The 25,957-nt window shown below is 37.9% G+C and overlaps 1 protein-coding gene across 11 annotated transcripts in view; it reads left to right on the forward strand.

Moving 5' to 3' along the window:
* VPS13B (vacuolar protein sorting 13 homolog B) overlaps positions 1–25,957 on the forward strand; it is a 797,029-nt gene that overhangs the window by 75,569 nt on the left and 695,503 nt on the right. For 6 of the 11 annotated variants that reach the window (XM_033843006.2, XM_073794628.1, XM_073794627.1 and 3 more), the window contains exons 9-14: positions 1,118–1,213; positions 1,689–1,811; positions 2,287–2,424; positions 3,364–3,451; positions 4,047–4,106; positions 17,190–17,381. In XM_033843006.2, coding sequence (XP_033698897.1) covers positions 1,118–1,213; positions 1,689–1,811; positions 2,287–2,424; positions 3,364–3,451; positions 4,047–4,106; positions 17,190–17,381 — 697 coding nt within the window. Of the gene's footprint in view, positions 1–1,117; positions 1,214–1,484; positions 1,812–2,286; positions 2,425–3,363; positions 3,452–4,046; positions 4,107–17,189; positions 17,382–25,957 lie in introns of those variants that run through there. The other 5 variants (XR_012327280.1, XM_073794626.1, XM_073794624.1 and 2 more) reach the window with 3 other exon arrangements.

Here is a 25,957-nt window from a genome sequence, read left to right on the forward strand (position 1 = left end):
TATATGACCTAAGTTAAATATTGGTTTTTATTTTTTAAATGTGATCTTTGACTTTGCATTTAAGTTTGAAGAGTATATTCATTTCACACGAATAAGGCTCACTGAATCATTAGCAAACATGAGCAGAATACTTTTTTTTTTAAAGTAACATCTTTATTTTGGAATAGTTTTAGATTTACAGGAAAGTTGCAGAGATGGTACACAGAGTTCACATATACTCCTTACCCAGTTTTCCCTCTTATTAACATCTTACGCTATCACAGTTCTTTTGTCAAAACTAGGAAGCCAGCATTGGTGCATTATTATTAAATTCCAGACTTTAATTTCATAATGACCCTTTTCTGTAACATGATCCAAACTAGGATACCACATTGCATTTAGAAAAGGAGCTTTTAAAAATAATTCAAATTATCTAATTTTTGGATACATAGAAATGATATGCTGTAAGTTTCAGGGGAGCAAGAGTATATATATATATATATATATATATATATATATATATATATATTTTTTTTTTTTTTTTGGTCAGCATCTATATCAGTACTTGTTATCTAGCAGGCACTCAGTGAGTATTTGCACGATTGAATGAGTCTGTGACACATACTGTGAGATTATGTACTTTGAAAGTAAAGCCCTTGAATCTGCCTCCCTCGTAGAACTAAAAAAGTTTTGTTGAATCTCTGTGTTTCTTCACAGCTTTCTTTTTGATTACAAATAGGTAGAAATCTTATAAATGATTGAACTAAACCTGATTGAATATATTAGTGAATGTAAAATGAACTGATGTTAAAATATATGTACATTTTTGGCAGAATATATGAGTCATTTTATGACTAGGGGACTGTTATAGCTACATAGCTTTCACCATTTTAAGCAATATTATTAACAAAAAGGAGTATTTATATTCTCTATATGAACTTATTAGACTAGCATATTCAACCTTTATACCATGGATAATCTGTTACAGCTGTTTTTGTTGCACCTGTTTTCCTGCTTCATAATTTAATTTCCCGAATCTTAAAATTCGCCTTGTTTCTATCAATTCATCATAGTAATGAAAGTTCATTGCCATTTAATACTAATTTGACTTACTTAATATTCTTATATTGTTTCATAGCTCACTGAAATGCAAGCTGAGAGTAGTTACTACAGCCCTCAAAAAGTAAAATCTAAAGAAGTATTGTGTTGGGAACAAGAAGGAACTACAGTTGAGGTAATCCCATCAACATTGAATATACTTTGAAAAATCTTTGTAATGGTCCTTAAGGTTAATATTTAATAAATACAGGTTTTTAAAATCATAAATAGTATATTTAAAAATGTATTTATAACTTTTTATTTCTGTTTTAGTGATCAGTAGTATTAATTGAAATAATTATTCTTTAACAAAGATTTTACCGTAATATGCAACATTAATTTATTCTTTCATTTTTTCATTTGACTTGTGTGTGCTCGTATGTACGTGTGGATTAATGTTCTTGAAGTGCCAGTCATTGAGGATACAAAGGTTTGAGGATACAGAGACAAGTAAGATGTTTCTTATTTTAATAGGATGTGTGATCTGAGGAGAATAAATATGGAAAGGCCATAATTCTACAGATGTTTCAACTAATTTAGAAATTCTGCAAGGAAAGCTTGTAAAATTTTTATTGAAATTCAGGTTCATAATGCTTCCTTTCCTCTTATAGGCCCTTATGATGGGAGAGCCTTTCTTTGATTGCCAGATTGGTTTTGTAGGTTGCAGAGCCATGTGCCTTAAAGGAATTATGGGTGTTAAAGATTTTGAAGAGAGTATGAATAGAAGTGAAACCGTAAGTCAAAATCTCCCCTTTCCTCCATTTTTTTTTTTTTTTTGGATAGAATGTAGGGATAATGAGGTGCTTATTGAAGTGTTTAACCATACCAAAAAATCTGTTAGACTACATATATCTTTGGCTTGAGAGGGGAACTTTACTATTTTCCCCTATAAGAAATTATAGAGCTCAGGGGAATTTAGAAAGTTGGTAGTACTTAACACCTGGACAGTAGTTCCAAGTACTTTCCAATTCATAAATGTTTCTTTCTTGTTTATGGCAGCTACTTGGAGTTCCTCTTTGGTTTGTTATAATGTTCTTTGCCAAAATAGGCAGTGAAAATGGAGACAGCATGCCTTGTCTTTTTACAGGACCTCAAGTTGTAGTGTGATTTCTATTGACTACTGAATTGGTATTATAAAACCAAGGTTTTATTTTCTTTAACTGTCTAATGATTTTTTCTCCTGTTCAAAAATTCTGCATTCATTTTCAGGAAGCCTGTTTCTTCATTTGTGGTGAAAATTTGAATATGAAAGGTTTGACATACCTCACAAATTCATTGTTCGATTACCGAAGCCCAGAAAATAATGGTACTCGTGCAGAATTTATCTTGGATGCAGCTAATCATAAGGTCAGAGAATATATATTTGAGCCAAATTCTAGGTTGTGCTGGGGTGGACACTTTGTGTGAATACTTGTGATTGATGTTTCTTCTCCAGTAATATATTCTGAATGCTAGTTGTTTATTGAAACATCTAGCATATCTTTGTCCACCTTCTATATCTAGAGAGGTTTAAGGAGTGCACAAAGATCTCTACTTTTATATAGCATGCAGCCACAGTTAGTTTATCCATTCCCTACTGTTAAAATAGTCATGGAGGAAACATGTAGAATTATTTCTTTTAATTTCAGTTACTTTTGAAGTGTGGGATTAATGAAAAGAAGTGAAGAATTTAACATTTTACTATATGTAGTGTTTGAATTTTTCATATAAGATTATATTAATGTACTTTTTATGGAATAAATTTAAAAACTCAAAAAAAGTTCCTGAAGATTAGTATAATAGAATCAATGATTTACATTGATTCTACAGACTTACTTTTATAGTTGAAAGTAAAGAATTTAATTTTTACCTGCATAATTAACATACATTTAAAAATATTTTAGTATATTTTTAGTGTTTGAACTGTTTCACATAAGTGTACTGAAATATTAAGGATTAACTGTATTTGAGAGTATATATTAGACCGTTTTGTGATGGTGATAAAGGTCAACACCATACTGCCCTACTCTATTGTAGGTATTCATTAACCAGACATTATTGACAAAGTGGTCAAATTGTCTAGTAGAATTATAGATGTCCTTTTGTGTGGTCCATAGTAGACGTAACACTACGTTTTTTAGAAGCCAATTCTTTGTGTAACCTCTGTTCTTCTTTCTGTTTTGGCAATCCTTTGAGTTGGTACACATTCTCCATAGGGATATGTGTCTAATTCTTGATCTTTCAGGTTTTAAACTCAAAAGTCTGTTCTATACAATGTATGTTCTGTTTGCTTTGCTTTGTTGGCAGGAGACATACACTGAGATAGCTGGAATGCAAAGGTTTGGGGCTTTTTACATGGATTACCTGTATACAATGGAGAACACCAGTGGCAAAGGTACTGGTTTCTTTCCTTTATATTTGCTTTTCCTTGAACAACAGAAACAAAGACTTCTTCAGAAACAATTGGTCCTTGACTGATTGTACTCTGTTACATCAGAGTTACCTTCTGTTACTTTGTGGAGTGGTTTAATTTTAATGTCATGTTAGAATTTTCTTAGATTCTTAACATTTTTAGTCCTTTCTTTGTGCAGCTGATTGAAAAGATTTTTATATAATCAACTAGAATTAGTTCTAATATGTACCAAATATTAAAAATTTTGATACATCAAATTTCATATTAAGTTGTCAAAGAGCATAAACATTTCCTTTTCTGTATTAAATATATTTTGAAGGTTATATAGATCTTTTTATTAAAAAAAGAGTTTGTTGTTTCAAACAGAAAAGTAGAAATATATTCTTCTAGAAACTACGGACAGTCTTTTATTATTTTATTATGTGTTTCATTTTAGTAATCAAATGATTTCAGAAATTTAACTATACTATGTTGTGCTTATGATTCCAGCCTTTTTCATATTGAAAACTTAGTCAATATAGGGTCACCATTTTTTGGTTAATTTTTCATATTTCAATAAATGATTTCCTTGTTTCAGGTGATGAGTTAGATATTGTGAATGCAAAGAAGACCAAAGCATTTCTCAAGAAACCAATAGGTAGTGTTCATGCACTTAAATAAGTGATTCTAATATAGCATGTTAAGGACAGTAATGTAAACAGACAGCTAAAAGAGGTCCAGGTGAGAAGGGGACTACCTTTGTCTGTGGGGTTGAAGACTTCACAGAGGAGTTGATGTTGAAGGATCGTTAAGTTTGTTAGATGAAAACAGAAGGAAAGAACTGTAATTTTCTACTTCCTGCTTTCAAAATGGATTTCTAAATGTTGGTGTTCTCATTGGTCAAACCTGGATTCACTTCTTTCCCTAAAATCTTCCTGAAGTAATCTTATTCTTTTTCATGGATTTGAGTACCTTCTATATGTTATTGGTGTCCATATTTGTATTTTTAGTCCAAACTTATTCTTTCAGATTTAGAATTAAATATATCCAGTGCACACTTGACATTTTTACTTCTGTGTCTCACAGATATCTCAAAACTGAATATGTTGAAATTGAATTATTAAAACCCTCATGACTACCCACTACTTCTCCCCTATTTTCAGTGTTCTCTTACTGGAAAATTTTTCTACTGTCTTCTAATTGCACAAGCTGGAAATCTGGGAATCTTGACACACTTCTCTCCTGGCATCCAACCCATCAGTGCATTTTGTCAAATTTTATCTCTAGAATCTATCTAGAATCTGTCTTTTCTTAAGCTTCACCATTAATGCTCTCATCCAATCTGTTATCATCTAGATTCTAATAGCTTTTTTACTGGCTTTCTCCTTCCACTCTTGCCCTCCTATAATCTATACTGCAATCAGACTGGCTTAATTCTGTGCTTAAAATCTTCACTGCCTTCGCATTGCTTTATTTAAAAATAAAATTCAAATAGTTGATCAGATTTTGCTGTTGAGTTACTTGGTAGATAATGATAACCACCAAGGAAGATAGAGACACAAAAGGAAGATTTCCGGAGGAAAAGATGTGGTGTTTTTTTTTTTTTTTTAACATCTTTATTGGAGTACAGTTGCTTAACAATGGTGTCTTAGTTTCTGCTTTATAACAAACTGAATCAGTTATACATATACATATGTTCCCATATCTCTTCCCTCTTGCGTCTCCCTCCCTCCCAGCCTCCCTATCCCACCCCTCTAGGTGGTCACAAAGCACCGAGCTGATCTCCCTGTGCTATGTGGCTGCTTTGCACTGGCTATCTATTTTACGTTTGGTATTGTATATATGTCCATGCCACTCCCTCACTTTATCACAGCTTACCCTTACCCCTTCCTATATCCTCAAGTCCATTCTCTAGTAGGTCTGTGTCTTTATTCCCATCTTACCACTAGGTTCTTCATGACAGTTTTTTTCTTAGATTCCATATATATGTGTTAGCATACAGTATTTGTCTTTCTCTGTCTGACTTACTTCACTCTGTATGACACACTCTAGGTACATTCACCTCACTACAAATAACTCAATTTCGTTTCTTTTTATGACAGAGTAATACTCCATTGTATATATGTGCCACATCTTCTTTATCCATTCATCCGATGATGGACACTTAGGTTGCTTCCATCTCCTGGCTATTGTAAATAGAGCTGCAATGAACATTTTGGTACATGACTCTTTGAATTATGGTTTTCTCAGGGCATATGCCCAGTAGTGGGATTGCTGGGTCATATGGTAGTTCCTATTCATAGTTTTTTAAGGAACCTCCATACTGTTCTCCATAGTAGCTGTACCAATTCACATTCCCACCAGCAGTGCAAGAGTGTTCCCTTTTCTCCACACCCTCTCCAGCATTTATTGTTTCTAGATTTTTTTTTTTTTTTTTTTTGCGGTACGTGGGTCTCTCACTGTTGTGGCCTCTCCTGTTGCGGAACACAGGCTCTGGACGCGCAGGCTCAGCGGCCATGGCTCACGGGCCCAACCGCTCCGCGGCATGTGGGATCTTCCCAGACTGGGGCATGAACCTGTGTCCCCTGCATCAGCAGGTGGACTCTCAACTACTGCGCCACCAGGGAAGCCCATGTTTCTAGATTTTTTGATGATGGCCATTCTGACCGGTGTGAGATGATATCTCATTGTAGTTTTTTTTTTTTTTGTGGTACGTGGGCCTCTCCCGTTGCGGAGCACAGGCTACGGACGCGCAGGCCCAGTGGCCGTGGCTCACGGGCCCAACCACTCTGTGGCATGCGGGATCCTCCCAGACCAGGGCACAAACCCATGTCCCCTGCATCGGCAGGCGGACTCCCAACCACTGCGCCACCAAGGAAGCCCTCATTGTAGTTTTGATTTGCATTTCTCTAATGATTAATGATGTTGAGCATTCTTTCATGTGTTTGTTGGCAATCTGTATATCTTCTTTGGAGAAATGTCTATTTAGGTCTTCTGCCCATTTTTGGATTGGACTGTTTGTTTTTTTGTTATTGAACTGCATGAGCTGCTTGTAAATTTTGGAGATTAATCCTTTGTCAGTTGCTTCATTTTCAAATATTTTCTCCCATTCTGAGGGTTGTCTTTTGGTCTTGTTTATGGTTTCCTTTGCTGTGCAAAAGCTTTGAAGTTTCATTAGGTCCCATTTGTTTATTTTTGTTTTTATTTCCATTTCTCTAGGAGGTGGGTCAAAAAGGATCTTGCTGTGATTTATGTCATAGAGTGTTCTGCCTTTGTTTTCCTCTAAGAGTTTGATAGTTTCTGGCCTTACATTTAGGTCTTTAATCCATTTTGAGCTTATTTTTGTGTATGGTGTTAGGGAGTGATCTAATCTCATACTTTTACATGTACCTGTCCAGTTTTCCCAGCACCAATATTGAAGAGGCTGTCCTTTCTCCACTGTACATTCCTGCCTCCTTTATCAAAGATAAGGTGACCATATGTGCGTGGGTTTATCTCTGGGCTTTCTATCCTGTTCCATTGATATATCTTTCTGTTTTTGTGCCGGTACCATACTGTCTTGATTACTGTAGCTTTGTAGTATACTCTGAAGTCAGGGAGCCTGATTCTTCCAGCTCCGTTTTTCGTTCTTAAGATTGCTTTGGCTATTCGGGGTCTTCTGTGTTTCCATACAAATTGTGAAGTTTATTGTTTTAGTTCTGTGAAAAATGCCAGTGGTAGTTTGATAGGAATTGCATTGAATCTGTAGATTGCTTTGGGTAGTAGAGTCATTTTCACAATGTTGATTCTTCCAATCCAAGAACATGGTATATCTCTCCATCTATTTGTATCATCTTTAATTTCTTTCATCAGTGACTTATAGTTTTCTGCATACAGGTCTTTTGTCTCCTTAGGTAGGTTTATTCCTAGATGTTTTATTCTTTCTGTTGCAATGGTAAATGGGAGAGTTTTCTTAATTTCACTTTCAGATTTTTCATCATTAGTGTATAGGAATGCCAGAGATTTCTGTGCATTAATTTTGTATCCTGTTACTTTACCAAATTCATTGATTAGCTCTAGTAGTTTTCTGGTAGCATCTTTAGGATTCTCTATGTGTAGTACCATGTCATCTGCAAACAGTGACAGCTTTACTTCTTTTCCGATTTGGATTCCTTTTATTTCCTTTTCTTCTCTGACTGCTGTGGCTAAAACTTCCAAAACTATGTTGAATAAGAGTGGTGAGAGTGGGCAACCTTGTCTTGTTCCTGATCTTAGTGGAAATGATTTCAGTTTTTCACCATTGAGGACGATGTTGGCTGTGGGTTTGTCATACATGGCCTTTATTATGTTGAGGAAAGTTCACTCTATGCCTACACTCTGCAGGGTTTTTATCATAAATGGGTGTTGAATTTTGTCAAAAGCTTTCTCTGCATCTATTGAGATGATCATATGGTTTTTCTCATTCAATTTGTTAATATGGTGTATCACGTTGATTGATTTGCGTATATTGAAGCATCCTTGCGTTCCTGGAATAAACCCCACTTGATCATGGTGTATGATCCTTTTAATGTGCTGTTGGATTCTGTTTGCTAGTATTTTGTTGAGGATTTTTGCATCTATGTTCATCAGTGATATTGGCCTGTAGTTTTCTTTCTTTGTGACATCCTTGTCTGGTTTTGGTATCAGGGTGATGGTGGCCTCATAGAATGAGTTTGGGAGTGTTCCTCCCTCTGCTATATTTTGGAAGGGTTTGAGAAGGATAGGTGTTAGCTCTTCTCTACATGTTTGATAGAATTCGCCTGTGAAGCCATCTGGTCCTGGGCTTTTGTTTGTTGGAAGATTTTTAATCACAGTTTCAATTTCATTGCTTGTGATTGGTCTTTTCATATTTTCTATTTCTTCCTGATTCAGTCTTGACAGGTTGTGCATTTCTAAGAATTTGTCCATTTCTTCCAGGTTGTCCATTTTATTGGCATAGAGTTGCTTGTAGTAATCTCTCATGATCTTTTGTATTTCTGCAGTGTCAGTTGTTACTTCTCCTTTTTCATTTCTAATTCTATTGATTTGAGTCTTCTCCCTTTTTTTCTTAATGAGTCTGGCTAATGGTTTATTAATTTTGTTTATCTTCTCAAAGAACCAGCTTTTAGTTTTATTGATCTTTGCTATCGTTTCCTTCATTTCTTTTTCATTTATCTCTGATCTGATTTTTATGATTTCATTCCTTCTGCTAACTTGGGGGTGTTTTTGTTCTTCTTTCTCTAATTGATTTAGGTGCAAGGTTAGGTTGTTTATTCAAGATGTTTCCTGTTTCTTAAGGTAGGATTTATTGCTATAAACTTCCCTCTTAGAACTGCTTTTGCTGCATCCCATAGGTTTTGGGTCATTGTGTCTGCATTGTCATTTGTTTCTAGCTATTTTTTGATTTCCTCTTTGATTTCTTCAGTGATCACTTCGTTATTAAGTAGTGTATTGTTTAGGCTCCATGTGCTTGTATTTTTTACAGATCTTTTCGTGTAATTGATACCTAGTCTCATAGTGTTGTGGTCGGAAAAGATACTTGATACGATTTCAGTTATCTTAAGTTTACCAAGGCTTGATTTGTGACCCAAGATATGATCTATCCTGGAGAATGTTCCATGAGCACTTGAGAAAAATGTGTATTCTGTTGTTTTTGGGTGGAATGTCCTATAAATATCAATTAAGTCCATCTTCTTTAATGTGTCATTTGAAGCTTGTGTTTCCTTATTTATTTTCATTTTGTATGATCTGTCCATTGGTGAAACTGGGGTGTTAAAGTCCCCTACTATGAATGTGTTACTGTTGATTTCCCCTTTTATGGCTGTTAGTATTTGCCTTATGTATTGAGGTGCTCCTATGTTGGGTGCATAAATATTTACAATTGTTATATCTTCTTCTTGGATCGATCCCTTGATCATTATGTAGTGTCCTTCTTTGTCTCTTCTAATAGTCTTTGTTTTAAAGTCTATTTTGTCTGATACGAGAAATGTTACTCCAGCTTTCTTTTCGTTCCATTTACATGGAATATCTTTCTCCATCCCCTCACTTTTCAGTCTGTATGTGTCCCTAGGTCTGAGGTGGGTCTCTTGTCGACAGCATATATATGGGTCTTGTTTTTGTATCCATTCAGCCAGTCTGTGTCTTCTGGTGGAAGCATTTTTTCCATTTACATTTAAGGTAATTATCGATATGTATGTTCCTATTCCCGTTTTCTTAATTGTTTTGGGTTTGTTATTGTAGGTCTTTTCCTTATCTTGTGTTTCCTGCCTAGAGAAGTTCCTTTAGCAGTTGTTGTAGAGCTGGTTTGGTGGTGCTGAATGCTCTCAGCTTTCGCTTGTCTGTAAAGGTTTTAATTTCTCTGTCAAATCTGAATGAGATCCTTGCTGGGTAGAGTAATCTTGGTTGCAGGTTTTTCTCCTTCATGACTTTAAATATGTCCTGCCAGTCCCTTCTGGCTTGCGGAGTTTCTGCTGAAAGATCAGCTGTTAATCTTATTGGGATTCCCTTGTGTGTTATTTGTTGTTTTTCCCTTGCTGCTTTTAATATGTTTTCTTTGTATTTAATTTTTGACAGTTTGATTAATATGTGTTGGCATGTTTCTCCTTGGATTTATCCTGTATGGGACTCTCTGTGCTTCCTGGATTTGGTTAACTAATTCCTTTCCAATATTAGGGAAGTTTTCAACTATAATCTCTTCAAATATTTTCTCAGTCCCTTTCTTTTTCTTTTCTTCTTCTGGGACCCATATAATTCGAATGTTGGTGCGTTTATTGTTGTCCCAGAGGTCTCTGAGACTCTCCTCGGTTCTTTTCATTCTTTATTCTGCTCTGCAGTAGTTATTCCTACTATTTTATCTTCCAGGTCACTTATCCGTTCTTCTGCCTCAGTTATTCTGCTATTGATCCCATCTACAGTATTTTTCACTTCATTTGTTGTGTTGGTTATCATTGCTTGTTTCCTCTTTAGTTCTTCTAGGTCCTTGTTAAATGTTTCTTGCATTTTGTCTATTCTATTTCCATGATTTTGGATCATCTTTACTATCGTTATTCTGAATTCTTTTTCAGGTAGACTGCCAATTTCCTCTTCATTTGTTAGGTCTGATGGATTTTCATCTTGCTCCTTCATCTGTTGTGTGTTTTTGTTTCTTCTCATTTTGCTTATCTTACTGTGTTTGGGGTCTCCTTTTAGCAGGCCGCAGGTTCGTAGTTCCCGTTGTTTTTGGTGTCTGTCCCCAGTCGCTAAAGTTGGTTCAGTGGGTTGTGTAGGCTTCCTGGTAGTGGGGACTAGTGCCTGTGTTCTGGTGGATGAGGCTGGATTTTGTCTTTCTGATAGGCAGGTCCATGTCTGGTGGTGTGTTTTGGGGTGTCTGTGGCCTTATGATTTTAGGCAGCCTCTTTGCTAATGGGTGGGATTGTGTTCCTGTCTTGCTAGTTGTTTGGCATAGGGTGTCCAGCACTGTAGCTTGCTGGTCGTTGAGTGAAGCTGGGTGCTGGTGTTGAGATGGAAATCTCTGGGAGATTTTCGCCATTTGAATATTATGTGGAGGTGGGAGGTCTCTTGTGGACCAGTGTTGTGAAGTTGGCTCTCCCACCTCAGAGGCACAGCACTGACTCCTGGCTGCAGCACCAAGAGCCTTTCAACCACACGGCTCAGAATAAGAGGGAGAAAAAGTAGAAAGAAAGAAAGAGGATAAAGTAAAATAAAATAAAGTTAGATAAAATAAAATAAAGTTATTAAAATAAAAAATAATAAGAAATATTTTTTTAAAAGTAAAAAACAAAACAAAACAAAAAAACGGACGGACAGAACCCTAGGACAAATGGTGAAAGCAAAGCTATACAGACAAAATCTCACACAGAAGCATACTCATATACACTCACAAAAAGAAGAAAAGGGGAAAAAATAATATTTCTTGCTCCCAAAGTCCACCTCCTCAATTTGGGATGATTTGTTGTCTATTCAGGTATTCCAGAATTTCAGGGTACATCAAATTGATTGTGGAGATTTAATCTGCTGGTCCTGAGGCTGCTGGGAGAGATTGCCCTTTCTCTTGTTTGTTCGCACAGCTCCAGGGGTTCAGCTTTGGATCTGGCCCCGCCTCTGCGTGTAGGTTGCCGGAGGGCGTCTGTTCTCGCTCAGACAGGACTGGGTTAAAGGAGCTGCTGTTTCGGGGGCTCTGGCTCACTCAGGCCACGGGGAGGGAGGGGCATGGGGTGCAGGGCGAAGCCTGCGGCGGCAGAGGCCGGCGTGATGTTGCAGCAGCCTGAGGCACTCTGTGCGTTCTCCTGGGGAAGTTGTCCCTGGATCCTGGGACCCTGGCTGTGGCCGGCTGCACGGGCTCCCGGGAGGGGAGGTGTGGATAATGCCCTGTGCTCGCACACAGGCTTCTTGGTGGCGGCAGCAGCAGCCTTAGCGTCTCATACCCATCTCTGGAGTCTGCGCTGTTATCCGTGGCTTGCACCGGTCTCCGGAGCTCCTTTAAGTAGCGCTTTTAATCCCCTCTCCTTGCGCACCAAGAAACAAAGAGGGAAGAAAAAGTGTTTTGACTCTTTGGCAGGTCCAGACTTTTCCTCGGACTCCCTCCCGGGTAGCCGTGGTGCACTACCCCCTTCAGGCTGTGTTCACGCCGCCAGCCCCAGTCCTCTCCCTGCGCTCTGACCGAAGCCCAAGCCTCAGCTCCCAGTCCCGCCCGCCGTGGTGGGTGAGCAGACAAGCCTCTCGGGCTGGTGAGTGCTGGCCGGCACCGATCCTCTGTGCGGGCATCTCTTGTCTTTGCCCTCCGCATCCCTGTGGCTGCACTCTCCTCCGTGGCTCCGAAGCTTCCCCCTCTGCCACCCGCAGTCTCCGCTCATGAAGGGGTTTCTAGTGTGTGGAAACCTTGCCTCCTTCACAGCTCCCTCCCACCGGTGCAGGTCCCGTCCCTATTCTTTTGTCTCTGTTTTTTCTTTTGCCCTACCCAGGTACGCGGGGAGTTTCTTGCCTTTTGGGAGGTCTGAGGTCTTCTGCCAGCGTTCAGTGGGTGTTCTGTAGGAGTTGTTCCATGTGTAGATGTATGTCTCATGTGTCTGTGGGGAGGAAGGTGATCTCTGCATCTTAGTCTTCCGCCATCTTCCCCCTCAACTCACAAAAAATGTGTTGTGAGGTACCCGTGGACATTGGTAGAGATGCTCAGGAGTCAATTATATGTATTAGATTTCCTCCACTACAGCATTCGTATGAAACCTTTGGTAATCTGAAATGGTGTAAAGTGAAGAAGCTGTTACCTTAGGACAGATCTTGTTAACTGATGTGCAAAATAAATTGAGAAAAGCGCGTATGCTCAAAGACACAGTTCAAAGCTGTGGTGGCTTGATATTGAGATTCTGAGTATAGTTCCTGGGGAAGGAGTTTGCTGGTGCCACTCTAGACGCTAGTGGTGTGCGCTGCCCCTGTAATGTTTCACTGCAAAACAAGTGGTGAATGCTGTTTTCACCTTTTTGTTGTAAAAGTGAATATTCTCTTCACATTTATTTTGGTTAGGGAAACAGATCTTTTGTAAAAGTGAAATGGCCTAAAGCTAACTTTTGAAAAGCAAGGGATACCTGCATATGAAAGTACAATTCAGCAGTCTGTGTTCTAAGGACTTTGCAAATTTTTATTGTGTTGTAGTTGCCAAATGTAAGCTGGTAGGTTTCCTCTTGTTTAGTATGATGTCTTACACATGAGCTGTGAATTTGGTATTTTGTGAGGTGGAGTACAAAGTAGTCTGCCTATCAGGTAAAGGAAACCCCTCACTGAAAATTTTATTTGTATATATTTGTTTCTGAAGTTTTTAAAAGATTGAAACATGATTTATATTTGCTAGGGTGCTTATATATTTTCTGCCTTAGAAGCTGGTAGTTTTCTACTTTTTGAATTTTTCACATATTCCATTCCTGTGAATATTGTGCATTTTTGTATAGATATCTTAGTCTTTAACTTTTTTTAACCAAAATGTTAGATCATAACATACAAACAGAAAAGTTCTATACATTTACGTACAGAATAGCAAAGAAATAGAAACACCTGTGTATTCCTCACACAAGCCAAGAAACAGGACAGTGTCAACATTGCTGGTCTCCTGTGTGTTCCTTTTCCATCACAGTCTTTTCCCTCCCTCATTGGAAGAAACTGCTCTTCTTAGGCTTGTGGTAATCATTTTCTTGCTTTTGGTTTACTGCTTACACAGATACTTTCTCAGCTGTGCAAGCAGATAATTTTTTTGAGTAAATAATAAGATTCCACAGTTAATTTAACTTGTGAATGTCACATGTTCATTAAAAATGTGTTCATTCATTCACCCAGTAATCTGTTTGCTTGTTCTTTGCCTGCTTTTTGGTAGCTGCTTTTATATGTGTGTTTCTCATTGTGAATCTATATTCACTGATAATATAGTGATGGTGATAATGGCTAATATTTATTGAATGGTTTTAAATGTAAGGCACTCTTCTGAGTGTTTTACATGTAGCAGCTAACTTAATCTTCATAATAACCCTATAAGTCAATAACAATATCCTCATTTTCCATATGACGAAACAGCCAGTCCTATACAGGTTTTGTAACTTGGCCAAGATCACACACCTATTATGTGGAATTTGAACCCAGCTAGTTTAAACTCTACAGCTTGCATTGATAACTACCGTGTTCAGATTTTCTTCTTTCTTGGATTACTTGAAACAAGAAATTTGTGGAATTTTCAGTATTTATAAACCTAAGAAAAGTATTTTGAATTCTTAAAAGAGGTTAATTTTGAATTCTTCCAAGAAATATTTTATTTAAAATTCTTGGTTTGTTGTGATGACATTTATTTGTTTCTGTAGTCCAAGTTATCAAAAAGTGCCCTAAATTTTATCTTAGGTATCTAAATGCATATTAAACTAATAATTTTACAAAGTTTGTAGTGGATTCTGAAATTTGGAAAGCAGATTTGATTGGTGTGCTTTAAGTAAGTTCATGATAGTATTGACTTAATGTAAAAAACTAGTAAATGCAGTGAGAAAAAGAGCTTGTATTATTTATTTTTGTTGTGATAAATGATGTCGTAGTACTTTACTCACATTATAAAATGACATATAAATAAAAATTCGGTTAGTAAGTTTCTTGTGCTGCTGCTTGATATTAATAAGCATTCTGATAATTCATTTCTGTTTTGCTACTTGAAAGCACTCACTGTTTTAGAAACTAAATTATTTCTTATTAATATAACTTTAAATATTATTGTTGTAACTTTTAGTCTTTTTTATTTAAGAAGTTATTGCAAATGTTTTTATGGATCTAAAGTAGATAGCTGAAAACAACAGGAATATTTTAGAGACATAGAGATAAAATTGAAACTATTTAGTTATTGGATTGAGGAAAAGGATGAGAGACAGGCATCATGGTTCATTACCCTTTTGAATCCAGATGTCTTGGGAGAGTGTTGGTGTTAATTTAGGGGAATGTTGGAGTAGAAGCATCTGTGTTTCCTAAATTATTCTATTTAAGGATTAATTTTCTAGTTCCTGGGTTAGTGCTACTTTTTTTCTTTAAAGGATGGGTTTTATACAGAGACTCAGACTCATAAGGTATAAGTTAAATACAAGCAAACTTTAATGAGAACCATTGGGGAAAGAAAGTAGGTGAATTTCTAGTAAAAGAAGACATGTAGGCATATATAGTTCTCACGAATGAAAGTAGAGTTCCTTGTGCACTGGCACAGATGGTTGGTGGAGTTGTTTTTGTAGCTTTCAGATTCCTCTTCACATAGGGAGAAGAATCATTTTCTATTAATAGGTATAAAGGTATGGGCAGATGTAGGCAGTACAGGTTCTTTTACCTCTGGCTCTCCTGGAGAGACTGGCAAGTCCTTCATTTTAATTAGGCTAACTTGATATTGTCTTGACTCTTAATAAGAATAGGCAAACATTCAGGGGTCTGGAGTGACCAAACTTATTGAGGGTGAGCACAAGTAAATACCTTGCTGAAAAGATGTAGCTAAAAGCCAGTCACAGTTTTACATTTTAGATAAGCTACTGGCATTATATTCAAGTTGCATTATCTGAAAAAAAGAATAGAAGCCTCTAGACTTCTATTGTTTTAGAGACAATCTGATGTCTAAAAGAAGGGTCTTCTTGTAAATTGACATTTTTTAAAGAAGCCTAATAGCCTCTATAGGACTCAAAGCAGGATATTTTCCTTGTCTTTGAATATTTTGATTTGCAACCAGAGTCCTTCTGGTTATCTTCAAGCTACCTCATCCTAACGGGTAACTCTAGAAATGTCTGGTTTAGCTATGGAAAGTAGCATTTTTTTATGTTAATGGTATGTTATTTATACCTAATTTATAATGTGACTCTTATTTATGTATATCATAAAATATGTTTAAGATTAACTTTGTATGTTTTATTTGTGACGTTTAAGTCTGTGTGTAGTCATCTTGTTAAGAATATATGAGGACTTCCCTGGTGGCGCAGTGGTTAAGAATCTGCCTGCCAATGCAGGGGACACAGGTTCGAGCCCTGGTCTGGGAAGATCCCACATGCCACAGAGCAACTAAGCCCATGCGCCACAACTGAGCGTGTGCTCTAGAGCCCGCGAGCCACAACTGCTGAGCCTGCGTGCCAGAACTACTGAAGGCTGTGCGCCTAGAACCCATATTCCACAACAAGAGAATCAACCGCAATGAGAAGCCCGCGCACTGCAACGAGGAGTAGCCCCCGCTCACTGCAACTAGAGAAAGCCTGCGTGCAGCACAGAAGACCCAACGCAGCCAAAAATAAATAAATAAATTAAAAAAAATTTTTTAAAAAAAGAATATATGAATAATAAATTTAATTATTTTTTTGTCTCTGCTACTGTGACTAGAGATTGAACTGGACTCCTTTGTTTGAAATGAAGGATATGTATTTTTGAAAAAGTTACTAAAAGGTGTAGATACAGAATTTTTGTTTAACTGGGCCTTCCTAGATTCTAAAGGTAGTAAATGCTGGAAAGGTTTACTTCCCTATTTTTTTTTGAATAAACATAAGACTTAAGTAAAATTTACTGTATGTTATCACTTAAAATGGTGAATTTGTATATTAAAATCAAATCTCAAAGGTGTGGACAGGTTAGATAAGGAGAAATACCTGTAGGTAGTGCTAAGATTTTCTTTAGAAGACATCCTTCGTTCCTCGTGGACATATGGGCAGATAAGGGATTGGGGAAATTGGATTCCACCCTGTGGAGCATGGCCATAATGATTTTATTCTGGAAAAAGTTCAAAGCGAGTAATACCTATTGTTTACTTCCATGGTCATTAGAAAACTCTCGAGGCACCTTTGAACATGTAGCTTTAAGCAATCAATTTTTCCGTGTAACTTCAAAGATAAAATAGTAAAATGCAACTTCTTCGAGAGTCTGCTTTCCCAGTCAACCTAATAGTATTGTGTATAGAATTATTAGGTATAGGCCAATTACGTTTTAGAGAATAATATTTAAGAATGACCATTTCAATTTATAGCACATCTTATAACATTAAATAGATAACAGGAATCAATTGTTTTTCAAATCAACTGTTTTTAGTTGATAATACCTTCTCATCTACATAAAGAAAAATATAGATCAGCAGGGTTCTGTGTATCCAGTTGATGTAGAATTGGTTTTAAGGCATTAAGCTCTAAGCTAAAAAGATAAGAGAAATATTAAAATATATATTTGGTATATCTGATTGATGCTTACCTATTAATATAATTTTGGCTTCTTGTAGGTTCTGCAAATCAACAAGACTTTTCTTCAGGGAAAAGTGAAGATTTGGGAACACTTCAGGAAAAGTCTACCAAAAGCCTTGTTATAGGTCCTCTTGATTTTCGCTTGGATAGCAGTGCAGTACATAGAATTTTAAAAATGATTGTTTGTGCCTTGGAACATGAATACGAACCATATAGTAGACTAAAACCAGGTTTGTTTTTGGCTTAATTTTGAATCTCTTGCCAGTTGATCTGAATGACTGTATAATCCAATTTGTTGTATTTTGCTAACTTAACGTTTTTAGTATGTTTTGCCTATCTGATTTTCATATATTTACTTGTTAATTTAAAGAGTAAACTTACATGTGGAAGTTATAGGAGAGGTTGGTATTCCAAAACTATTTGCATAAGTATGTGCTTTTTTTGCCAGCATTTGTCAGTATTTTATTTTATTTTATTTTTTTAACATCTTTATTGGAGTATAATTGCTTTACAATGGTGTGTTAGTTTCTGCTTTATAACAAAGTGAATCAGTTATACATATACATATGTTCCCATATCTCTTCCCTTTAGTGTTTCCCTCCCTCCCACCCTCCCTATCCCACCACTCCAGGTGGTCACAAAGCACTGAGCTGATCTCCCTGTGCTATGCGGCTGCTTCCCACTAGCTACCTACCTTACGTTTGGTAGTGTATATATGTCCATGCCTCTCTCTTGCTTTGTCACACCTTACCCTTCCCCCTCCCCATATCCTCAAGTCCATTCTCTAGTAGGTCTAGTAGGACACAGTCTTTATTCCTGTCTTACCCCTAGGTTCTTCATGACAGTTTTTTTTTTTCCTTAAATTCCATATATATGTGTTAGCATACGGTATTTGTCTCTCTCCTTCTGACTTATTTCACTCTGTATGACAGACTCTAGGTCTGTCTACCTCATTACAAATAGCTCAATTTTGTTTCTTTTTATGGCTGAGTAATATTCCATTGTATATATGTGCCACATCTTCTTTATCCATTCATCCGATGATGGACACTTAGGTTGTTTCCATCTCTGGGCTATTGAAAATAGAGCTGCAATGAACATTTTGGTACATGACTGTTTTTGAATTACGGTTTTCTCAGGGTATATGCCCAGCAGTGAGATTGCTGGGTCATATGGTAGTTCTATTTGTAGTTTTTTAAGGAACCTCCATACTGTTCTCCAGAGTGGCTGTATCAATTTACATTCCAACCAACAGTGCAAGAGGGTTCCCTTTTCTCCACACCCTCTCCAGCATTTATTGTTTCTAGATTTTTTGATGATGGCCATTCTGACTGGTGTGAGATGATATCTCATTGTAGTTTTGATTTGCATTTCTCTAATGATTAGTGATGTTGAGCATTCTTTCATGTGTTTGTTGGCAGTCTGTATATCTTCTTTGGAGAAATGTCTATTTAGGTCTTCTGCCCATTTTTGAGATAGGGTTGTTTGTTTTTTTGTTATTAAGCTGCATGAGCTGTTTATAAATTTGGGAGATTAATCCTTTGTCAGTTGCTTCATTTTCAAATATTTTCTCCCATTCTGAGGGTTGTCTTTTGGTCTTGTTTATGGTTTCCTTTGCTGTGCAAAAGCTTTGAAGTTTCATTAGGTCCCATTTGTTTATTTTTGTTTTTATTTCCATTTCTCTAGGAGGTGGGTCAAAAAGGATCTTGCTGTGATTTATGTCATAGAGTGTCCTGCCTATGTTTTCCTCTAAGAGTTTGATAGTTTCTGGCCTTACATTTAGGTCTTTAATCCATTTTGAGCTTATTTTTGTGTATGGTGTTAGGGAGTGATCTAATCTCATACTTTTACATGTACCTGTCCAGTTTTCCCAGCACCACTTATTGAAGAGGCTGTCCTTTCTCCACTGTACATTCCTGCCTCCTTTATCAAAGATAAGGTGACCATATGTGCGTAGGTTTATCTCCGGGCTTTCTACCCTGTTCCATTGATCTATCTTTCTGTTTTTGTGCCAATACCATACTGTCTTGATTACTGTAGCTTTGTAGTACAGTCTGAAGTCAGGGAGCCTGATTCCTCCAGCTCCGTTTTTTGTTCTCAAGATTGCTTTAGCTATTCGGGGTCTTTTGTGTTTCCATATAAATTGTGAAGTTTTTTGTTCTACTTCTATGAAAAATGCCAGTGGTAGTTTGATAGGGATTACATTGAATCTGTAGATTGCTTTGGGTAGTAGAGTCATTTTCACAATGTTGATTCTTCCAATCCAAGAACATGGTATATCTCTCCATCTATTTGTATCATCTTTAATTTCTTTCATCAGTGTCTTGTAATTTTTTGCATACAGGACTTTTGTCTCCTTGGGTAGGTTTATTCCTAGATATTTTATTCTTTTTTTTGCAATGGTAAATGGGAGAATTTTCTTGATTTCAGATTTTTCATCGTTAGTGTATAGGAGTGCCAGAGATTTCTGTGAATTAATTTTGTATCCTGCTACTTTACCAGATTCATTGATTAGCTCTAGTAGTTTTCTGGTAGCATCTTTAGGATTCTCTATGTGTAGTACCATGTCATCTGCAAACAGTGACAGCTTTACTACTTCTTTTCCGATTTGGATTCCTTTTATTTCCTTTTCTTCTCTGACTGCTGTGGCTAAAACTTCCAAAACTATGTTGAATAAGAGTGGTGAGAGTGGGCAACCTTGTCTTGTTCCTGATCTTAGTGGAAATGATTTCAGTTTGAGGACGATGTTGGCTGTGGGTTTGTCATATATGGCCTTTATTATGTTGAGGAAAGTTTCCTCTATGCCTACTTTCTGCAGGGTTTTTATCATAAATGGGTGTTGAATTTTGTCGAAAGCTTTCTCTGCATCTATTGAGATGATCATATGGTTTTTCTCATTCAATTTGTTAATATGGTGTATCACGTTGATTGATTTGCGTATATTGAAGCATCCTTGCGTTCCTGGAATAAACCCCACTTGATCATGGTGTATGATCCTTTTAATGTGCTGTTGGATTCTGTTTGCTAGTATTTTGTTGAGGATTTTTGCATCTATGTTCATCAGTGATATTGGCCTGTAGTTTTCTTTCTTTGTGACATCCTTGTCTGGTTTTGGTATCAGGGTGATGGTGGCCTCATAGAATGAGTTTGGGAGTGTTCCTCCCTCTGCTATATTTTGGAAGGGTTTGAGAAGGATAGGTGTTAGCTCTTCTCTACATGTTTGATAGAATTCGCCTGTGAAGCCATCTGGTCCTGGGCTTTTGTTTGTTGGAAGATTTTTAATCACAGTTTCAATTTCATTGCTTGTGATTGGTCTTTTCATATTTTCTATTTCTTCCTGATTCAGTCTTGACAGGTTGTGCATTTCTAAGAATTTGTCCATTTCTTCCAGGTTGTCCATTTTATTGGCATAGAGTTGCTTGTAGTAATCTCTCATGATCTTTTGTATTTCTGCAGTGTCAGTTTTTACTTCTTTTTCATTTCTAATTCTATTGATTTGAGTCTTCTCCGTTTCTTTCTTAATGAGTCTGGCTAATGGTTTATTAATTTTGTTTATCTTCTCAAAGAACCAGCTTTTAGTTTTATTGATCTTTGCTATTTTTTCCTTCATTTCTTTTTCATTTATCTCTGATCTGATTTTTATGATTTCATTCCTTCTGCTAACTTGGGGGTGTTTTTGTTCTTCTTTCTCTAATTGATTTAGGTGCAAGGTTAGGTTGTTTATTCAAGATGTTTCCTGTTTCTTAAGGTAGGATTTTATTGCTATAAACTTCCCTCTTAGAATTGCTTTTGCTGCATCCTATAGGTTTTGGGTCATCGTGTCTGCATTGTCATTTGTTTCTAGCTATTTTTTGATTTCCTCTTTGATTTCTTCAGTGATCACTTCGTTATTAAGTAGTGTATTGTTTAGCCTCCATGTGTTTGTATTTTTTACAGATGTTTTCCAGTAATGGATACCTAGTCTCATAGCATTGTGGTCAGTAACGATACTTGATACAATTTCAGTTTTCTTAAGTTTACCAAGGCTTGATTTGTGACCCAAGATATGATGTATCCTGGAGAATGTTCCATGAGCACTTGAGAAAAATGTGTATTCTGTTGTTTTTGGATGGAATGTCCTATAAATATCAGTTAAGTCCATCTTGTTTAATGTATCATTTAAAGCTTGTGTTTCCTTATTTATTTTCATTTTGGATAATGTGTCCATTGGTGAAACTGGGGTGTTAAAGTCCCTTACTATGAATGTGTTACTGTCGATTTTCCCTTTTATGGCTGTTAGAATTTGCCTTATGTATTGAGGTGCTCCTATGTTGGGTGCATAAATATTTACAATTGTTATATCTTCTTCTTGGATCGATCCCTTGATCATTATGTAGTGTCCTTCTTTGTCTCTTCCAATAGTCTTTATTTTAAAGTCTATTTTGTCTGATATGAGAATTGCTACTCCAGCTTTCTTTTGGTTTCCATTTGCATGAAATATCTTTTTCCATCCGCTTACTTTCAGTCTGTATGGGTCTCTATGTCTGAAGCGGGTCTCTTGTAGACAGCAAATATATGGGTCTTGTTTTTGTATCTACTCAGCCAATCTGTGTCTTCTGGTGGAAGCATTTTTTCCATTTACATTTAAGGTAATTATCGATATGTATGTTGCTATTCCCATTTTCTTGATTGTTTTGGGTTCGTTATTGTAGGTCTTTTCCTTCTCTTGTGTTTCTTGCCTAGAGAAGTTCCTTTAGCAGTTGTTGTAGAGCTGGTTTGGTGGTGCTGAACTCTCTCAGCTTTTGCTTCTCTGTAAAGGTTTTAATTTCTCTGTCAAATCTGAATGAGATCCTTGCTGGGTAGAGTAATCTTGGTTGCAGGTTTTTCTCCTTCATCACTTTAAATATGTCCTGCCAGTCCCTTCTGGCTTGCAGAGTTTCTGCTGAAAGATCAGCTGTTAACCTTATGGGGATTCCCTTGTGTGTATTTGTTGTTTTTCCCTTGCTGCTTTTAATATGTCTTCTTTGTATTTAATTTTTGACAGTTTGATTAATATGTGTCTTGGCGTATTTCTCCTTGGGTTTATCCTGTATGGGACCCTCTGTGCTTCCTGGACTTGATTAACTATTTCCTTTCCCATATTCAGGAAGTTTTCAACTATAATCTCTTCAAATATTTTCTCAGTCCCTTTCTTTTTCTCTTCTTCTTATGGAACCCCTATAATTCGAATGTCGGTGCGTTTAATGTTGCCCCAGAGGTCTCTGAGACTGTCCTCAGTTCTTTTCATTCTTTTTTCTTTATTCTGCTCTGCAGTAGTTATTTCCACTATTTTATCTTCCAGGTCACTTATCTGTTCTTCTGCCTCTGTTATTCTGCTATTGATCCCATCTACAGTATTTTTCACTTCATTTGTTGTGTTGGTTATCATTGCTTGTTTCCTCTTTAGTTCTTTTAGGTCCTTGTTAAACGTTTCTTGCATTTTCTCTATTCTATTTCCATGATTTTGGATCATCTGTACTATCATTATTCTGAATTCTTTTTCAGGTAGACTGCCTATTTCCTCTTCACTTTTTAGGTCTGGTGGGTTTTTATCTTGCGCCTTCATCTGCTGTGTGTTTTTCTGTTTCTGTTGTCTCATTTTGCTTATCTTACTGTGTTTGGGGTCTCCTTTTTGCAGGCTGCAGGTTCGTAGTTCCCGTTGTTTTTGGTTTCTCTCCCCAGTCGCTAAGGTTGGTTCAGTGGGTTGTGTAGGCTTCCTGATGGAGGGGACTAGAGTCTGTGTTCCGGTGGATGAGGCTGGATTTTGTCTTTCTGGTGGGCAGGTCCACGTCTGGTGGTGTGTTTTGGGGTGTCTGTGGCCTTATTATGATTTTAGGCAGCCTCTTTGCTAATGGGTGGGATTGTGTTCCTGTCTTGCTAGTTGTTTGGCATAGGGTGTCCAGCACTGTAGCTTGCTGGTCGTTGAGTGAAGCTGGGTGCTGGTGTTGAGATGGAAATCTCTGGGAGATTTTCGCCATTTGAATATTATGTGGAGGTGGGAGGTCTCTTGTGGACCAGTGTCGTGAAGTTGGCTCTCCCACCTCAGAGGCATAGCACTGACTTCTGGCTGCAGCACCAAGAGCCTTTCATCCACACGGCTCAGAAGAAAAGGGAGAAAAAGTAGAAAGAAAGAATTAGTAGAAGTAGAAAGAAAGCAAGCAAGAAGGAAAGAAAGAAAGAAAGAAAGAAGGAAGGGACGGAGGGAGGGAGGGACGGAGGAAGGAAGGAAGGAGGGAAGGAAGCAAAAAAAGAAAGAAAGAAGATAAAGTAAAATAAGATAAAATATAGTAAAGTTATTAAAATAAAAAAATAATTATTAAGAGAAAAGAAAAAACGGACGGATAGAACCCTAGGACAATGGTGGAAGCCAAGCTATACACACAAAATCTCACACAGAAGCATACACATACACATACACACTCACAAAAAGAGGAAAAGGGGAATAAATCATAAATCTTGCTCTCAAAGTTCACCTCCTCAATTTGGGATGATTCGTTGTCTAAAGGAGGGAAGGAAGGAAAGAAAGATTGAAAATTAAGATAAAATAAAGTTATTAAAATAAAAAGTAATTATTAAGAAAAAAATTAAAAAAGAAAAGAAAAAAATCGGATGGATAGAACCCTTGGACAAATGGTGGAAGCAAAGCTATACAGACAAAATCTCACACAGAAGCATACTCATACTCACTCACAAAAAGAGGAAAAGGGGAAAAAATCATAAATCTTGCTCTCAAAGTCCACCTTCTCAATTTGGTATGATTCGTGTCTATTCAGGTATCCCACAGATGCAGATACATGAAGTTGATTGTGGAGCTTTAATCTGCTGCTTCTGAGGCTGTTGGGGGAGATTTCCCTTTCTCCTCTTTGTTCTCACAGCTCCCAGGGACTCAGCTTTGGATTTGGCTCTGCCTCTGCGTGTAGGTCGCCGGAGGGCGTCTGTTTTTCACTCAGATAGGACGGGGTTAAAGGAGCCGCTGATTCGGGGGCTCTGGCTCACTCAGGCCGGGGGGAGGGAGGAGTGCGGGGCGGGCCTGTGGCGGCAGAGGCCGGCGTGACGTTGCACCAGCCTGAGGCGCGCTGTGTGTTCTCCCAGGGTAGTTGTCCCTGGATCACGGGACCCTGGGAGTGGCGGGCTGCACAGGCTCCCGGGAGGGGATGTGTGGATAGTGACCTGTGCTCGCACACAGGCTTCTTGGTGGTGGCAGCAGCAGCCTTAGCGTCTCATGCCCGTCTCTGGGATCCGCGCTGTTAGCCGCGGCTTGCGCCCGTCTCTGGAGCTCCTTTAAGCAGCGTTTTTAGTCTAACCCTCTCCTTGCGCACCAGGAAACAAAGAGGGAAGAAAAAGTGTCGTGCCTTTTCGGCAGGTTCAGACTTTTCCCCGGACTCCCTCCTGGCCAACCGTGGCACACTACCCCCTTCAGGCTGTGTTCACGCCGCCAACCCCAGTCCTCTCCTGGCGCTCCGACTGAAGCCGGAGCCTCAGTTCCCAGCCCCGCCCACCCCGGCGTGTGAGCAGAAAAGCCTCTCGGGCTGGTGAGTGCCGGTCGGCACCGATCCTCTGTAATCTCTCCGCTTTGCCCCCCGCACCTCTGTTGCTGTGCTCTCCTCCGCGGCTCCGAAGCTTTCCCCCTCAGCCACCTGCACTCTCAGCCCGCGAAGGGGCTTCCTAGTGTGTGGAAACCTTTCCTCCTTCACAGCTCCCTCCCACTGGTGCAGGTCCCGTCCCTATTCTTTTGTCTCTGTTTATTCTTTTTTCTTTTACCCTACCCAGGTACGTGGGGGGGTTTCTTGCCTTTAGGGAGGTCTGACGTCTTCTGCCAGCGTTCAGTAGGTGCTCTGCAGGAGTTGCTCCACGTGTAGATGTATTTCTGGTTTATCTGTGGGTAGGAAGGCGATCTCCGCGTCCTACTCCTCTGCCATCTTCCCGTAAGCCTGTCAGTATTTTATTGTCACCTTTTGATACTCTTTCCCTTGTATACTCCTGAAATATGACCATTTTTCCACTTTAGTGGATTCTAAGGAGGAGACATGAAGAAGATGGGTTTTAAGCATATGCATTTAAAATTCAAGAAAACTTAGGTCCTACTGGTAAAAAAATTTTGTGTGACTGATATTTTCTGCATGGTATAAAGATATGGTTAATACAGTTTCATAAAATACAAATTTCCTTTTCATGCAATGAAGCACTCTAGAGCAGGACATAAGAGTATAATGAGGGAGTATAGAATAATAAAGACCTCAGCCTGTGGCATCAGGCTGAGTTTGACCCCCACTTCTTACTGACCTTAGGAAGTAATCAACATCACTGATTTTTCCATTTCTCTATCTCTGTGAGTTTAATTATTGCGATAGAGTTGGTTAAATTGTCTCCCCAGTATCCATTCTCCTCTTATAGTAATAGAAATTTCTATGGTAGAAATTTTCTTGATAGAAATAGACTTCACTTCCCAAATGCAGTCATATGACTAGGTTCTGGCTACCAGATGGGAGCAATACTTCATGTGAATTTTTGCGACAGGACTTTAAAAGGAAAAGAGTGTGCCTTCCTTTTTTACTTTTCCCCTTCCTTCTTGCTGGAAAGCAATTATAATGGCAGGGCTGGACCTGCTACCTTCAACTCTGAGATGAAAACTGCATGCTGAGGATGACAGAACAATAAGAGAGAGAGAGCCTAAGTCTTCAGTAGTGTGGTGGCACCATGGATCCTCTAGACTCAGATTGTTGAGTGAAAGAGAAATAAGCATTGTTTTTGTTGACACTTCTGTTATTTTCTCTTGTCACAGCAAATT

This window comes from Tursiops truncatus, chromosome 17 (assembly GCF_011762595.2).
Source record: "Tursiops truncatus isolate mTurTru1 chromosome 17, mTurTru1.mat.Y, whole genome shotgun sequence".
Lineage (NCBI taxonomy): Eukaryota > Metazoa > Chordata > Mammalia > Artiodactyla > Delphinidae > Tursiops > Tursiops truncatus.